The 16316-nt window shown below is 53.8% G+C and overlaps 4 protein-coding genes across 4 annotated transcripts; 1 reads left to right on the forward strand and 3 right to left on the reverse strand.

Moving 5' to 3' along the window:
* Nucleotides 1-450: 450 nt before the first annotated feature.
* Nucleotides 451-6519, reverse strand: K489DRAFT_377357 (uncharacterized protein). The gene has a single exon (XM_033604133.1). It carries the CDS (start codon nucleotides 6102-6104, stop codon nucleotides 684-686), a length of 5421 nt encoding a protein of 1806 aa, XP_033461868.1. The 5' UTR covers nucleotides 6105-6519; the 3' UTR covers nucleotides 451-683.
* Nucleotides 6520-6718: 199 nt separating this feature from the next.
* Nucleotides 6719-8515, reverse strand: K489DRAFT_142766 (putative phosphatidylinositol transporter). The gene is made up of 3 exons (XM_033599150.1): nucleotides 8038-8515; nucleotides 7330-7959; nucleotides 6719-7239 (listed from the first exon to the last, which is right to left on the reverse strand). Exons 1-3 carry the CDS (start codon nucleotides 8271-8273, stop codon nucleotides 7203-7205), a joined length of 903 nt encoding a protein of 300 aa, XP_033461869.1. The 5' UTR covers nucleotides 8274-8515; the 3' UTR covers nucleotides 6719-7202.
* An 862-nt stretch (nucleotides 8516-9377) lies between these two features.
* K489DRAFT_377359 (uncharacterized protein) lies at nucleotides 9378-14084 on the reverse strand. The gene is made up of 3 exons (XM_033604134.1): nucleotides 11385-14084; nucleotides 10794-11291; nucleotides 9378-10730 (listed from the first exon to the last, which is right to left on the reverse strand). The coding sequence occupies exons 1-3, from the start codon at nucleotides 13635-13637 to the stop codon at nucleotides 9858-9860; spliced, it is 3624 nt and encodes a 1207-aa protein (XP_033461870.1). The 5' UTR covers nucleotides 13638-14084; the 3' UTR covers nucleotides 9378-9857.
* Nucleotides 14085-14917: 833 nt separating this feature from the next.
* K489DRAFT_351790 (uncharacterized protein) lies at nucleotides 14918-16198 on the forward strand. Its single transcript, XM_033602455.1, has 4 exons — nucleotides 14918-15129; nucleotides 15363-15478; nucleotides 15544-15804; nucleotides 15856-16198. The coding sequence occupies exons 1-4, from the start codon at nucleotides 15096-15098 to the stop codon at nucleotides 16048-16050; spliced, it is 606 nt and encodes a 201-aa protein (XP_033461871.1). The 5' UTR covers nucleotides 14918-15095; the 3' UTR covers nucleotides 16051-16198.
* Nucleotides 16199-16316: the final 118 nt, after the last annotated feature.

Raw genomic sequence — 16316 nt, forward strand, 5'->3', positions numbered from 1 at the left:
CGAGAAAACGCGGCACACCTCCCCACCAACACACTCCCGTCGTTACACTTGATCCCTTGACAGCCCGCACTGTGATGAGGAGGAAAGGAGGGAAGAGATAAGACACGACGGCACACAGCCACATCCCTGTCTCACCACTATTCCACCATCACCACCACCACCACCGCAAGCTATCCGGCCGGTACACACAGATAGAAATGTTTCACATGTACCTTTTTTCGCAGACCGAACTGCAGAGAAATAGGCGAGGGGCAGGCCGATCCGAGGGCGAACCGGGCCAGCTGATAGGTCAGGCGGTAAAGGGTGATTGTACTTTCCGAAAGAAGTGTGAGGGAACTTCAATAAATGCAGCCCGTGACGTCATTGTGGCTGAAGAAGGGTGGCCTCTCCCTCTTTTCACATGCTTGGACAGTTTGACAATGGATTTTTCTAAATGTACTGTACAGCGCTCTTAACTGATGAGATCGATTCGAGAATGATGGGAGATGGATGGCTGAATTGTAGCCCGAAGCATAAACAAGGAGTAGATATACAAATTAGACCTCTCAGATAAATGTCGAATAAGATACTGCGGACCGTCTCAACCACGCCTGTGCGTACGTACCCATACCCGTGCCCACCCATACTCTTCCACCACCACCATCACCCAGCACCTTCTCACATGAAACGGGCCCAACCCCGAATCAAAGCCCCGAATAAACCGAATCCGCCAACCAATCCTCATCGTCATCATCCTCTTCCCTTCCTCTTCCCCGTCTCTCCCGTCTCCCGCCGACCAAAACCTTCCTCGCGGCAAAGACACGATCACCACCCGACCGTCCACCTTTCGCACTAGCGCTGAAGGAACGGAATAGATCCCCACTGCGCGCGAGGAGATGGCGGAGTTTCTCGCCGAAGCGCTTGAGGTGGAATTCCGTCTTGCCCATTCCGACCACGACGCCGTGTGTGCCGCCGAGGGAAGCCGGGTAAGGCGCTGTTGCTGTTGTGGCCGCTGTGGCGAGGGCTGCAGTGGAGGACGATATCGGGATTGCGTGAGCAGAGCCCAGATGTTGGTGGTAGTTCAGGGTGGTTGGTGTGCCTGGGAGGCTAGTAGTTGTGGCGGTGGGATCGACTTCGTAGGTGGAGGTTGCGGTGGTGTGGCCGGTGCCGTCCAAGGAGTGGTGGCCGCGGTGAAAGTGGTGACGAGGGTTAGTGCTGGAGGCATTCCGATGATGGTGATGAAGGAGGTGAAGATGGCGAATAGAAGATCGATCGAGGCGGAGGCCTTTGTTCTTACTGCCATGGCTGCCTCCTCCGCCGACTTTCTTCAAGTTGGTGAGACGTTTGCGGAATGAAGAGTTGTGTTCTTTGTCCGAGCTGTTGTCCGAGAAGAAGGAACGGACTTCGTCGAGGTTCAAATTGAGACCCGTCAAAGGAGGAGAAAGTCCACTGGTTGGATAACGGTCCCCAGGACGGTGGGCCGGAAGGCCGTCGATGGAAGTATGCTGTTCATATGGTGGCACGGGAGATTTGGATGTACTGTTCAAAGTCTCCGAGTCTTCGGTAGGTGCGCGACTTTTCAATCCGCCAACAATCCGCTTCGTGATGGAGCCGATGATTGAGCGCTTGGAATGTTTGCGATGATGATGAGATGTTGTGCTGACGCCTGTGGCTTGCTCAGTCGTGATGGATGCATTATCGTGCTTGTTGTGATGTGTCGCGGAAGTGATGGAACCAATATCAATTCCCTGCTGTTCTGTGGTGAGATCGACCGTCTCATGGGTAGTAGAAAGATCTCCAGCGGCGAAAGAATGGCCTGTAATTCTTCCTAGACCTTTCTCTGCCCCAGAAATATCGCGAACATGCGATTCCGATGGGTTACTCAAATCGATGTCGACCTTACTCTCTGCCCAGGGATAATTCTCATCGAGGTTCCAGGGTCGACTGCTCGGCTGCGAGAGGATCATGGAGCGTTTCGCATTCCTTGCGATGGGATTCATTCCCGTCGGCAGCAAATCTAGAACTTCTTCAGCGGTGGCCGGAGACTTGAAGGTCGTAAGTGCAGAAGCTGGGCGAGAGCCTTGATTGAGATCAGAAGGCGCTGATACCGATGTCGTGAGTCCAGGCTGCTTCTTCCAACCCGCGACACTCGCCGCCAGGTCGTCCTCCGCAGACATAGTCCCCGGCAGTGGTGGCAATTCTTTGTCCAGAGCCGTGTTCGACTTGGGGACAATAGAGTCGTGCGTGCCGTTCTTGACAATCTCTTCCGCACGTTCCGCCAGAGCTCGAAAGCCTGAACTCCGAGTAGACAACACCGTGCCTGGTCTTATATTTTCCCCATCCCACAGTATCCCAGTGGACTCACGTCCGGTACTGCTGCCGAGGATGTCCTCAAAGTGAAAATTCTGCAAATTCCTGAGACCAGGGATAAGCCCAGAGAGTCTCTCAGAGAGCCCATTGACAGACGGGATGGAAAGTCGATTGATCTGCGACGCAAATTCAAGCAGTTCCGCTTGGGCAGCAGGACGAGAACCGATGTCGTTCGGCTTCGGAGTCGCATCGTCTTGACTGCCGTTCGGATCTTCATCCGCTTCTCCGTTGGCAACTGCATCACCTTCGCCATCCTCAAAGTCCACCACATCAAAGCAGCTGAAATCCTCCGGTTTGCAGAAGAAGCTTGTGTATCTCTCGCGAAGAGGCTCTGTGCTCTGCGGACGCTGTGGGGAGGGGCAGAAGATGCCCGAGAAACGATGCTGGGTCGCCGGACGCAGGATTTCCATGGACTTGGCATCGCGGGGAGGTGGCACGACTTCGAGCGCTTCATTGAGCTTGTCGATGAGATCGGTGCGGCTGAAGTTGAGCGAAGGCAGATCTTTCGTGTCGGCCAGGGGACGATTGAAAAGACGTGCCGTGTCGCGGCGAGGTTTCTTAGTATGGCCATCGCCAGATGATTTCGCGGATTCTGCCAAACGACGTTCCTGCATTGCTCGCATGGCAGCGAAACGATTCGGTACAGGGAAGCGGGGAGTTTCTTCGTCGGTTTCTTTATGGATATGACTCATGTCTTCTGCAGACTCTTCCTTTAGACCAGGAAGTTGCGTGCTACCGAATCGTGAGTGCGAAGGAGGATTGAAATTTCTGGCAGTGCCGGGGAGTCGTACATCCGTAGTTTGCTCAAGGGGTGCGCGACTTGTTTCTGCTGCATCGTTCAGCGGAGATGGCTTTCGTGTAATGGTCTGGCCAGTGATCAGAGGTCCTGCACCAGCAGATTGCGCACGCTGGTGTGGTTCGACACGTTTATTGATATTCAAAGGGGCGACTTCATTCGCGAATGAGATTGAAGTACGGCGGCTGGTCCTGGTCATCTGACCTCTTCGAAGGGAAGGGAGTATATCCGCATTGCCTTCCTCTGGAGTAGGTCCAGTGGATACAGAGACGACATGAGGTCTAGCGATGTTTGCGGTAGCGTCTGACGGTAGAGTGAAGCGAATAGCGACATCAGTCACCACGTCCGATGTATTGTTGGCAGTACTTTCGCTGAATGTACTCGTGTTGCCTGGGAGTGATATATGATTGTCCACATTCGAGTCCGAAGTGTCTGTAGCAGGGCGCTGCCAGGCAACTTTGACATGAGCTTTGGGTGTCTGAGGCTCATTTTGGGTCGATGCGATTTCTTCAGCGTCGGGGAATGCTCCCGGCATGTCCGCAATGGTCTCGGAGATAGCGCATTGATTAACAGCGATTTGGGGACTCGGCAGTGGACTGACAGCGGAGAATCTTTGAACATTCTCATCAGATCCGAGCGGACTCACAGGATCCAAGGTGACTTTGAGAAGGTTTGTCGTGACGTTATCGGTCACTTCTACAGCGTACTTGTGCGTGTCATTCGACAACCGGCTCTTTTTCGAGGCGGCAGTCGCGGCCGCTTCTTGATTTTGATGCTCAATAGTCATGGTATCAGCATCCAAAGCAAATGGGTTTTCGGATTGCGTTTCGTCCGAATCAGCATTCGAGTCTGCTGGCGAGGTGAAACGCATAGCATACTTGGCCTCGGATGGCAAGGTCGCATCGCCAGATACTGTCGTATTAGAGACCACTCGAGGTTTCGGCAAAGGAGGGGAGTTCGATAGCTCTGCAGGAGGAGCCATCACCGGTCGAGAGTCTAGCAGATGAGGTGGACGCTCATCCGCGGAATCATCATCCGTTTGCTTGTCTTGTTCACCGTTTGTCGACGAAGCGGCGGCGTCCTCGTGTACGTTGCCAGTCTCATCACTCGCAACACTTCCAGGACCGAGTCCAGTCCTGACCATCTCCACCGTGATGCGATGCGAAGTGATATCCGAAGGCCGCTCTGTTGCATCGATGACTTCCAGCTCGGGGATCGTTTGTGGGATCTCGGGACCGGAGGCTGGTAACTCCACGGGATCTTGTGCTTCCTCCTCAAGAATGTACTGGAGTGCATCATTAGCAGCCAACTCATACAATTCTTGATTCTGTGCAGAGATTTCGCGTTGCATCTCGCCCGCTTCAAGCTCATGTACTTCGGTCAAGACCACTTCAGGGGCTGTCTTGGGCAGGGCAATAACGTTTTTTGCAGCAGCTACAGGAGACGTGTCAACCGTCGCTTTAGATTCCAGCATCGCCCGAACGCGCTGCACGAATCCAGTGGTAGGAAGAGCAGGCTGAACTGCTTCTAGTTCGGCTTCGCTGGGATTGCGGTAGAGGCCATCAGCATACTCGAAGTACTTTGCCGACAGGAGTGGTTCGCTGGGTGAATCTTGTAGATCAGCCAAGGCTGGATCAATGAATGCTGGATCGACACCAACGGGCGTGGCACTGTAATCCCTAGGAGTCGAAGGACTGGAAGGAGTCGCGGCCGATCGGGTAGACGGCGGATCAGAGGCAGGCGACGAGCCGTCGAGGCCAAGATTGGTCATAGGGGTCTCAGCACGAGATGGGACCTGACGTGCCATGCGAGCAGCATTGTGAAACATCATATGCGGCATCTGGGAGTAATTTGCTTGCGCTGGTGGTGGGCCACGAGAACCACCGTAAGGAGTCTGTGAGTATTGTTGGTAGCCCGACCTAGCATTTGGAGGCCCTCCCGAGTAGTTCGCAGGATAGACCGGACGATGATGTGCTGGATCCATCATGAAGCGAGCTGGAGCACCGCCATCAAATCGAGCGCCACGAGGATGAGGCACCCTGTGTTGACTGGGTCCGATGTCGTACTCAGACATACCTGGTGGGGTATGAGCATGACGAGAGTGCGGATAGGGTCGCACATTGAGATAGCGCGGATCGTATGCAAAGTCCACAGCACCCTCAGGCCTGTAGGTACCATTTCGCGAAGGAAAGTCTGGAGAAGGACGACGATCGTGTGGTCTCAAAGGCGGAACATGAGTCTGGCCATGTGATGATAGGCCCTGGACGTAAGTATCACTTAGTGCTGGCGAACCAGCACGAAAGCCCGGTCGCTTCAGACGAGTGGGATAGACGAATTGTTGGCGACTATCTGGAAGCGGTGGACTTGGATCAGCAAGCACACGATGGTGACGGTTTGAACCATGCCCACGACTCTTGGAGCTCGCGCCTGACAGATGTCGTGGCATGAGCTGCGAGGAAGGAGCTGACGTTAGCGAGTACGATCGACTGTCCCTGGCATTCTCACTGGCTTGTGGGTACGCAGTGACGGAATTCTTGTCATGATGGTTAAGAGGCAGGGACGGTGGCATGCTATGCATGCTGGTCAGCGAGCCACGTCGATGGTGCGAGGTAGTCTCCCACCGGGAACTCGCTCGAGATGCTTGTGATGGAGCGTGGCGATGTTTAGCAGACGAGCTGCCTGACGTGTGAGGTGGTACCGATCCCGAACCTCGAGTGGGGTGCTCTTTGCGCGGTGCGCTGGAGCGAGACATGCCGGGTAAGCGAGCATGGTTGAACGACAACGCTCCAATATCTCCTGTGTCCGTCGAAGTCTTGAGCATACTCAGTACTCCGGGATTCAGCGTAATCTCGGTGCCTCCCCCTGCAGGCTTGGTGTGAGAGATGCCGGTCATAGCGGAGACGTTGCTGGATCTGCTGTTACGTCCACTGACGCTCGAGACGGTGTCTGGGAAGGGCATTGTGCCGCCCGGAATGGCTTGATGGCTCGTTGGAGCTCGAGTTGCGGGATATCCAAATGATGGGAGGGAGTCAGCTGTTTGACTGAGAGTACACAATATGAGGGATCACCGTAACGCGCGTCAAGCAAGGAGAAGAAAAGGCAGAGGACGACGTGGTGAAGCGAGAAAACAGGGCGAGTGCCATGGTCGTGGATACATGATCTGTAAGCCTCGCTTTCCTTCGTTCCAAAGGTTATCACCGATGAGCGAGAGCGATCCTGCGAGTTGGACGAGAGATGCGTTCGGTGCAGTGTCGGAAGAGGGACTGGAACGAGGGCGCGATGTAACGCAGGTCCAAGCCAGACAAGGTGAGCTCCTTCCAATTGATCATGTATCTGGGGAAAGAGACATCAGCGCAGTCTCTAAACCCTCTTGACTTCGACCGGTGGACAGCAGCATCGTACTTCCGCGAAGATTACAGCGTGTTATGATTGTAAAAAATTGACTGCAAAATTTTAGTGTATACCTAGGTAGTGTGTCTCTTGAACGTCAAATTGAAGCTGAGTCGCGTCGTGAGAGTGACGTCAAAACATGACACTGATCCGCAAGAAAAAAGCTGCAATTTTCTCTATTCGGGTTCTCTCGTAGGACACGCAGAATTAGAACAACTTTCTGCTCATGTTTCTGTATCTCCAAAAGTCTCGAGCCTCCCGTATCTCAAGTAGTCCTGGGATCCTCCGAGTGATTACTGTTGTGCGCGCATACCAAGGGCGAGAAAAGGACAATGACTTGATCACGTGTGTAAAATGTACTTCTCGAACAATTGTGTTCTTCTGGCACAGCTCTCCTTACTTAGGCAGTCCATCGCCAGGGGCGAGAACCACATGTCCACTCTCGTCACCGCTTGCGCCGTTCCAAATGCATTATGTAGAAAAACATTATCCGTTGGTACCTTGCAAATTCCGCGCCATATAAATTCGGTCGCGTTCGACGATACTCTACGCAGGTGCCGGTGCACCGCTGAGAGGCTTCTCTGCAGACGCTGTCGCAGGGTCAGAAGTTGGAGCAGCAGCACCGGGAGCAGCAGGAGCTCCGGTGTCGGGGATGCTGTTTTTGGCGTCACCGCCGGCGGGAGTCAACCATTGCTCCTCTTGCCCTGTAAAGTGGAAAGAACGTATGTCAGCAAGCTGCAGGGAAATAATGTAATCTCGAGGATGGCATGCACGCATGGTTCATCTCGGCCAACTTACATGGACCAGCATCGCTCAAAGCACATCCACCCTGACAGCGGCAGGTACCGCCAAATTCCGAAGGCAGATTCTCCGCCGGTACCTGCGCGAGCAATTCCTTGTGGTAGTTGGAGCCCAGGACGTGGATCTTGGCGACAGTGACCGGGTCCAAGAACCGCTTGATGGCGGCAAAAACACCGCTGAAACCCCATGGAGCGTTGATCAGGTAGAGCTTGCCGAGACGTTCGGGGTAGTGGTTCTGGCTGATGCCCGCCGCCTTGCCGACGTAGCCGTACACCTGGCTGACCTTGCTGACACCCACTCCCTTGAGGTCCATGATTGTGCAGCAGGTCTCGAGGAGAGCGCCGGCTTTGCGCGAGCATGCGGGCAGACGTGGCTCGGCGAGTTTCTCGTATTCGACCACGAGGTTCTGCAGCATGCGGTCGTCCGTGGTGATGGTGCGCATCTTATCCAAGTCAATCTTGCCCAGCTGTTCAATGTAGAGTGGCCGACCGTCCTTGTCGGTCTTGTGGTAGTATTGAGGGTAGTAGGCGAAGATCTGGGCTTTCTCGGTGTAGTCGAAGGTCTTGACAAGCTCATCGACGCCGCCGCCAAACTCTTCACGCCATTTCTCGCAATCGACGAACCTATGATCGAAGGCATTGGGTGTCAGTCTTGTGAAGACGCACGCAATAACATGACTCCACGCATGAGATAATCCTTACATCTTCTTCGCATCCTCTGCCACAAACTTTCGAGCGCGCAGGAAACGCAGCAGAGTCAAGGTGTCCAACCGCTTCGAGTACCCAGCGGCCTCTAGCATCATCCGTAGTTGAAAGACGAGGGCATCTTGCTCCTTGGTGGTGTGGCCGGGATGACCAGTTCGAGACTCGGGAGCAGTGGTCGGGTAAGTGTAGTGATCGTATTTAGGATCGAGCTCCATATGCGGGTTGGCAGCCATTGTGGTGGTGTTCGGAAAAGCGCCCGGTGGTGGATATGCGCGTAGGGAGTGTTTTTGGGTTTAGCGGAGTATGCAGCAAATTGGTAGCGGCTCAGGGAAGCTACTTGCTATCCTTCTATGATCGTTCAGGTGTGGATCGTGGATGGACTGTGATGGAGAGGACAGTGAAATGGGCGGAGAGGATAGAGAGGAGGGAAGAGGTGATGGTGGTGGTGGTGTTCGGGAGCGGTTGTGGTGGAGTACATTAGCAAGCACGAGGGCAGAAGAATGACGATGCTGCTAGGCGTGTTCAGGCCAAGGGAGAGAAAACAATATCAAATCCTCCTTTGGCGCCCAGCCGTGGCTTGTTCTGGACGACGATATTGTCCTTGATACGATTATTACTAATAAATAGGCTTGAAATTACATATTCAGGCGTTCATGAACCATCAGTCGTGGTCCAGCCGAAGTTTCTCATCGTGATATCAACGGCAGTCAACCAGGGATGATTTTGTACTGGAACTACCTGCCGCCCAGGCGGGTCATCAATACAATAGGCATGGGAAATATCCAGGGTGCAACACAGTGCCGCTGCAACAAAGTTTGGGCGGGAGATTTGGTGCTTGTCGACCAGCCATGCTTTGCCGCCGTCATGACAGGGAAGGCCTGAAGGCTGAGCCTCATTGACCCATGACATCTATGAGAAGAAATTCTTCGCTCGTGCATATGTACAACAGCTATGTACTGTACTGTACCTTTGCGTAGAACGAATCACTCGGAAAAAAACACGACGGAACCCCTTTCTCCCATTGAGAAATCCCCTCGCTTGCACTCCTTTCCGCTCCTCCTGCACGGAAGGACAAATTTGCCTGAGCTGGCAGTCCAGAAGGTCGTCCGCGACGTCATTTGGGCGGGTCTGAGGTGGCCCGGTGACGAACGCTCCGAAGCTGACGGAACAACGTGGGAGGAACGTTGAAAGGGTACGTATATGCCTGAGGCTCGACGAACATCACTGGGCATCTCGAAATACCTCCAATTCAAATGCTAGAGGACAGCATCAATACACACAACCCGTTCAAGACACGAAAAATCAATGACAGATACTAGAAGGTTCTCTCTCGTTCTTGTTCAGATTAATTCCCTGACATCCAGGTCTTGCTGCCTCTCTCGACTCCACACCAGACAAACAATAATTAATATGCGGGAGGCAATGATATATAGGAAAGAATTGATGCCCGAGACTACTGCACAAATGTCCCGACCAGATCACGATGTGAAATAACACAAGTATGACAAGAACGCAAACTATCCTTCTCCGTCGGAAAATCAGAGAAACGAGACAAAAGGGGACCGAAAGCCCACTGCCATCCAAAGAGCGAAGAAAAAAGCAAGCGAAGCAATCAATATAGACATAGAAGAAGTAGAAGAACCACACGAGAGATGACAAAAAGGGGGGGAACGCGTCGCGGGAAATCTGCCGCCGACCTCTCCTCGAGCAAAAAAAGAAGAATTAAGCGATCCCATCCAAAACCCCGAGCTCCGATTCCCAACCTTCTCTCTCTCCCTCTCATTCTCTGTGCATGAAAACAAAATAGAAAGACCCTCTCACCCAGAGATACTCTCCGGACTCATCATCCCTCCTCCAGCGCCACCATCGTCCTTCTCCAATCCCGAATTTCCATTCCCATCTTCGCCGTCCGCGCTCGGGATACCATCCTTCTTGACGCGATTCCCCAGAGAGGTATCGGTCTGCAGGGATCTGCCCTCCTTCTCCTTGTCCCTCTCCTTATCCGCGGAATTCTTGTTGGAAGGGACCAATTTCAAGGGACCGACCGTTTTCGTGACATCGACATTCCGACCCGCGCCTCCGCCATTAAGGAGCAGTTTCCCTTCTTCCTCCAATTTGCGCTTCTTCTTCGCCGCCTGCTGCTGTTCGCGTAGCGGGCGTTTTCTTGGGGAAGAAATTTTGCCGGTGGGAGGGAGGCGCGGTTTGGGGAAGCGTTGTTTCATGGGGAGGTCTTCGTCTTCGATGAGCGCCGGGGCGGGTGGGGTGGTGTTGTTCGCGGCGGCTGCGGCGGCGGCTGCTGCCGCTGCTGCTGCTGCCGCAGATGTACTTGACATGCGCGCCAGACGAGCGCGGAAGAAATCCCTTACCAAGCCGATTTCGCCGTCGATGCGGTCCTTGGTGAGTGGGGCGTAGGGTTCCGGGACAGGGAAGATGAGGCCGCCGTTCGCACCAGCGGCTCCAGCGGCGCCGAGGTTGTGTTGGGCTTGGTACGCAAGATGCATGCGGTTTTGGAGTAGATGGAGGGGCACGCTGAGGCTTTCCAGGCCGAATTCGTCGGCGAGGCCAAGCTCGCGGAAGCCGAAGAAGTCTTCGCCGAGGTCTTCGGCGAAGTCGCCGCCGACGAATTGCTCGGAACCGTCGTTGAAGGCGCCGACACCATCTGCACCTGCGTGTTCGCCAAGGGCGGGACGCTGTGGGAAAATGAAGTGTTAGTGAAAAAGGCCAAAAATAAGCATTGCGGCGATCCGACTTACGAATAGATCTGCAAGGTGAGATTTCATCCGCTCGTGCATGACGCCGAGTTTAGAGCCTAGCCGCTCAACGTCGTCGCGTACGTAAGATTCCAGGCTGTCCAGATCCATACCATTTTCGTCTAATGTATGTAGGACACGTTCCTCGAGTGTGTAACTAGGCGCCAGAATCGGTGTATCCAGATCCATAGCCGTCACACTGGATTTCCGGGTATTAGCATCAGCACCATGGACTTCTCTCTTAGGCTGTTCCTGGTAAAGCTTGTAGGTTCCGATCAGGCGTGTGAGAAAGTCCGATGCGATGTCGGTCACGGCGTCTAGCGCCGACGGTTGGAAATCCTCGAAGCCAGCATGGTAGAACAACTTGGCGACGCCGCGTTGGAACGCCGCGCGGTTGAGCCAGGGTGCCAGAAGCGGACCTGCTTCGGAAACGACGACAGGTCCGACGTCTTGCTCGAGGAACGGCCGAGGTTCGTATTTTTGAAACTGGTTCTGATAGGTCTATGTGCAGGAAACAAGGTTAGTTCGACTGGAATGCTAGACAGCTTGCCCTGAGTGCAGTTCACAGGCACATCTCAGTGCAGTAGTCCATACCTGTGCTTGAAGCTGCATCTGCTTGACGATACCAATTTTCGCGCAAATTTGACGAGTGTCTTGCATCTGCTTCATGTTCGCCTCCATACGTTTGCTGAGAGTCCCGTCTGAGATGGACGTGTACTGTTTTCTTGGATACATGCGCATCCACTCATCCGCCTGCGGGATGACTCCTCCTTCTGAGTCCACGGTCCACTTCCATCGGTTATCCAAGTCGGGAATGGCGTGTAATGGATTGTAATAGTCGGGTAAACTGCTGTCTTGCTCAGTCTCGATTCCCTCCGCAAGAGATTCGCCCCCTGCAATGGGCTCTGCATTTTCAATCTCATCTTCTATGGTCGGATCAGTCGTCGACTTCTCGGCAGCGCGTTGCTGCCTTGTCCATCTCCGCATCATCGCTCTGGTGCGCAGTAATGCTGGCTCATCGAGATTGAGTTGTTCCCCTCGGAAAAGTCGATTTCGTTCTGCCGCAGCCTGCGCACGATCTCGCTTCGTCACCTGCTTCCAAGTCTTGAACTCGGTGTCTTCTTCATCTAGATCGTCTACGTGAGCTGTGATCAACACTTGACCGAGACTGTCGACCTCTTGGAGATCGCTGTGGCTTCCAGGCGCGTGGAGCCCATTGAGACCATTCATCGCAGGGGTTGCAAACCCTGGTGGCGGAGTTCCCGTCCCGACCGAGGTGACATCCATCATTTCCGAGTCGGCGCGTAGAAAATCTCCACGAATGCTGCTCGCAGAAGCATGCATGCCTGGTTTTGTCTCCGTTGTCGTTTCTGCTCCATCTCCCTTTGCATCATCTGGCGCTTTCCTTCCGGTCGTGGAAACGCCTTTCTTGGGCGCTTTACGTCCTCGTGACGCCATGATAGGGGCGTCATCGTCGTCGCTATCCTCTCCAGCCATCGATGCCAATCGTCGTTCCTCTGCTTCGATCTCAGCTCGATCACGAACGACAATCTCTGGGATCAAAGGAGTGAGTTTGTCGGTCTCCTTCCGCATATACAAGGCTTTCTTGCGTAATGGATGTGACGGTTCCTGGTTGTATTTGAGACAATTCGCCCAGATCAGATTTACATCGTCGACAAAATCCTTTTTGCTCTTGTAAAGCATTTGCTTGAGTTTCTTGATCATCGTGCCGATATCCATGGGATGTTTGATGACGTTGAAATAATCGGGGGCTTCGCGCTTGCTCACACGTTGCAAGAATGGTTGCGCGTATTCGGTCATCGCCTTGAGCTCCATAAGGACCTTCTCACAGGCTTCGTAAAGTTCTTCCTGGCCGACCTTATCTTCGCTGGCCCATTTGCTCCGTCCTTTTCTGACTTCCGTGATGAGGGTTCGCAATTGATGGTCGGACGCTTTTACCATGGTGCGCGACATGTCAATCCGCGCGATCAAATGTTTCAAGGTCAGACTGGATGCGCCCAGGTCAGAACTGCCCAGTGAGCCTTGGTTCGGGTTGCCATTTGCATTCGTGCCGTTGTTTCCAGCAGAGGTGGCGCCTTGCGCGGTGGCATCTCCAGACATTTCATTCTCCACCTCACGATCCAGCTCGTCCAGCTTCTGCTGTTCCAACATGGCATCGCGATCATTTTCCAGCGTGAAGAACATGCTTTGGAAATCACGCTTGGCGGCCTCGGCGGCGGCCTTTTTGTCCTCTTCCAGTTGTTTGCGCACCTCTTCTGTTGTCTTGGCCTGTTCTATCGCAGGAGGGGCGCCGAGCCGCGAAGTTGAGTTGCGTGTCAGAAGCGGCGGAGGAGCGCGCACAGGGTGCAGTAAAAGACCATTGGGCGCATCGGGACGTCCTTTGCTTTTGAGCGGACTCTGTTTGTCCACGTCATCTTCCTCGTCTTCCTCATCTTCATCTTCGTCGTCGTCTCCATAATCTTCGTCCAGCACGCGAGCTGGCCGTGTTCGCGGAACAGCGGGATTCGCGGCCTCCTCCGGGTCGCGTGTTCCTCGCGCAGTCGCATCTGGTGATTTCGGGTGATCGCGACGGAGGACCCCATCACCGGAGAAGAGAGCGAGGATGGCAGCTTGGTTCTCCTCCCAACGCGCTGTCAGGCTTTTGTGTATGGGGTCATCTTCGCGCTCATCCTCTGCTACCGAAGTCGCGACGGTGTTGGAGCGATGGCTAGGCGTGGGACGGGCATCGCGACCGACACTGGGTCCTCGGCGCGCGGTGAGATGGGATCCATTTGGAGCGCGCGCAAAGCCGTTGACAGCAGCAGGGCGCAGTGGTGTCGAGCTCATCGCCCGGACTTGCACCCGCAGTGCTGTGCTCCGTCCTCCTGTGACAGGATCGGAATGTCCCGTGATGGGGTTTGACACGAAGAAATGGGGGTCATCGAAAAGCTGAGGTTGTCGCGAATGCAACGGTGTGGTCGGCTTGATGAAAACCCAGGCGTGGTGATGGTGCGGCCAATGCCTGATGCGGCCGTGGTTGGACGTGACGTCTCACTTTGAGTTGTGTATGGCGCGGTAGTAGGGTGTAGTATGTAGTAGTAGTACAGTAGCAGTCGGCTGTCGTCCCGCTTTCGGGGGAGAGAGAGAAAGAGAAAGAGGTTCAGACTTCTTCTTCGCTATACCCCGGAGATTCACAGTTCCGCTAGCTATTCGCAGTACACACAGCAATCGGCTGGTACGTTAAATATGTATGGGATGAACCGAACTCGACTCAACTGAACTGAACTGAAAACTGAACTGAACACCGCACTGGAGACTGTCTGTCCTGCCTGTAGGGCTTTTGCTACAGTATGCCGCGAGTGATTCTTCACTTTTCCCCTAGCTCAGCTTTCCTAAAGTCTTCCGTAACGTCTGATCAGCTCTACCTTTGTTCAGGCACGTGCCAGTAGTCGTCGTGTTCCGTACACTACGGTCCATCGCGGTCATCAGCATGGTTAGGGTTCGTGGAATGTCCCTGTTGAGAAAGGTGATGAGTCGGGGTAGACCAAGATACCAAAGAACCATGCGCCTGAGTCGCCGATCGTGATCCTGATCGTGATCCTGATCGTAGTCAAAGTAATGGCTTATATCGTTCGAGTATAGATATGCGCTCTGATGCAATGGCAGTCAAGTGCTAATACCGTCTGTGGTGACACTCACGTGTACTTCCAACTGACTGTTGTGACGCGGCAAACTCAAGTTTAGTCCCAAAGATCATAATTGACTCTGGACGACCTGCAGTTATCACCGAGCAACATAATTCCTTGCCTTTCACAATTGTCGGGACAATCACATTTTATAAGCTCTTGTTACATAGTACATAAATCCAGACGGGCAGCGAGAAGATCCAAGAGATCATTCAAACAAGGTAACTATACAGAGAACATTACCAGCGCAGATTCGAGGGGGGGGAAGAAAACCAACCAGACCCTGTCTGTCAACTGTGCCCCCCCGGTTTGCGACCTGTGAGCGCAATGCACTCCTCTCCATTGCATGCCCGGGTGCAGCAGACAAGCTGGCTGGCTGCAGCTCTGCGGCCCATGATGTAGGAAATTAAAGCCGCCTTCAATCAATCACACATGCATTCCCGATTACCCTTCTTTCATCCCACGAGAAGAGAAAACTTCACACTCTGCGTTACCTACTCATCCAGCCAACAAGATGCGCTCCTACTCATGATAGAGGGAAACACAAAAATCTTATAGCACCATCTCATATCTTGTTTTGCGCGCGCGCCAATTTATTGTTAGCCGAACAAACCTCATCATGTCGACCATCCGCATCCGGAAGCATGTCGCAGGTAAGAAAGCATTGCGCGCTTGTACAGCGCAAGAAAACCGGAAGAACCAGAAGATGAGAGGAGTTGCATGAGTCGCTCTGACTGCGGCGCGACAACATGCGCCTAGGCACCCACGAGACCAGAGAGAGAGCCTTGAAAGCAGCAAAATCATGCACCGATTCTGTATTCTCGCGCGTGCGCGCATTGGAATTGGGAGATTCTATTGCTGACTCGTCTTTCTTCTACTACTACAGCGGTATTCGTAGGCCTCAATTTGCTCGCCGCCTACCTCGGCCTCTCGACCAACAAAATCCCGCAATATGGCCACAGCGACAAAGGCCTACATTTCATAACCTTCTTCCTCCTCACCGTGAGACGCCCTTTTGCCTTTCCCCTCCCCTTCTGCCCTCGACTCCCGATGACTGACTCCGACAGGCAACATTCTACTTCACCCTCGACACCCCGCACCGCCGTCTCGTGCTGCACTTGACCCTCGCGTTCTGCACCGCCGGCCTCTCCATCGGCTCCGAGATCCTGCAGGGCGCCCTGCCCAACAATAACCGCTCTTTCGACCCCTACGACATCCTCGCGAACGTGGCCGGGAGCGGGATCGCCGTGTTGCTCTGTTCGCGATACCACAAGCGGATGTTGGAACGGATGCGCCGGAGACGGAGAGAAGGGTTGAGCGATGGGGATGTGGAATTGGAATTGGGAGATGAAGAGGAGGGAAGGAGGAGGAGAGATGAGGAGGAAGGTGGACTGGTGTATGAGCATCACTCTCAGGAGACGGGGATTGTGCCGGCGGCGGAGGCACCGCCTGTGACGGATGTTACGGATGAATTGGATCATTGGGACGAGAATTTGGAGGATGACGATGACGGGGAGGACGAGGAGGAGTACGAAGCTGTGGATGGGAAGAAGGCGATTAATGGGAAGAAGTGAAGAAGAAAGGCAGGTTGCTCTTGGGATGACGCGCGACGATGACTTGCCAGATGAGATGATGGGTGCTTTGTCGTTGTGAAACTTTAGCGGGCGCGCTCGTGGTGGTATCCACACTGTATTGTTATCGATTTCTCTATTTTTACTACGATACCCTGACGGAAAGCTATTTAATGAAGTTATAATTTATTCTTAGAAACGCAAAGCCGTCACACCTTTAAAGGGAATTAAGGTCGAGATCGAATAGTTCGGATTGAAAGGACACTCAA

Source organism: Dissoconium aciculare (assembly GCF_010015565.1).
Source record: "Dissoconium aciculare CBS 342.82 unplaced genomic scaffold K489scaffold_3, whole genome shotgun sequence".
In the NCBI taxonomy this organism is placed as follows: domain Eukaryota; kingdom Fungi; phylum Ascomycota; class Dothideomycetes; order Mycosphaerellales; family Dissoconiaceae; genus Dissoconium; species Dissoconium aciculare.

Coding starts and splice junctions, on each gene's coding strand:
- K489DRAFT_377359 (XM_033604134.1), bottom strand. CDS start 13,637: ATGAGCTCGACACCACTGCGCCCTGCTGCTGTCAACGGCTTTGCGCGC. Junction 11,292..11,384: donor AGATGCAGCTTCAAGCACAG/GTATGGACTACT, acceptor TCCTGCACATAG/ACCTATCAGAACCAGTTTCA. Junction 10,731..10,793: donor CTCACCTTGCAGATCTATTC/GTAAGTCGGATC, acceptor ATTTTCCCACAG/CGTCCCGCCCTTGGCGAACA.
- K489DRAFT_142766 (XM_033599150.1), bottom strand. CDS start 8,273: ATGGCTGCCAACCCGCATATGGAGCTCGATCCTAAATACGATCACTAC. Junction 7,960..8,037: donor GCAGAGGATGCGAAGAAGAT/GTAAGGATTATC, acceptor CTTCGATCATAG/GTTCGTCGATTGCGAGAAAT. Junction 7,240..7,329: donor AGCGATGCTGGTCCATGTAA/GTTGGCCGAGAT, acceptor TCCACTTTACAG/GGCAAGAGGAGCAATGGTTG.
- K489DRAFT_351790 (XM_033602455.1), top strand. CDS start 15,096: ATGTCGACCATCCGCATCCGGAAGCATGTCGCAG. Junction 15,479..15,543: donor TAACCTTCTTCCTCCTCACC/GTGAGACGCCCT, acceptor TGACTCCGACAG/GCAACATTCTACTTCACCCT. Junction 15,805..15,855: donor AAGGGTTGAGCGATGGGGAT/GTGGAATTGGAA, acceptor AGGAGAGATGAG/GAGGAAGGTGGACTGGTGTA.
- K489DRAFT_377357 (XM_033604133.1), bottom strand. CDS start 6,104: ATGCCCTTCCCAGACACCGTCTCGAGCGTCAGTGGACGTAACAGCAGA.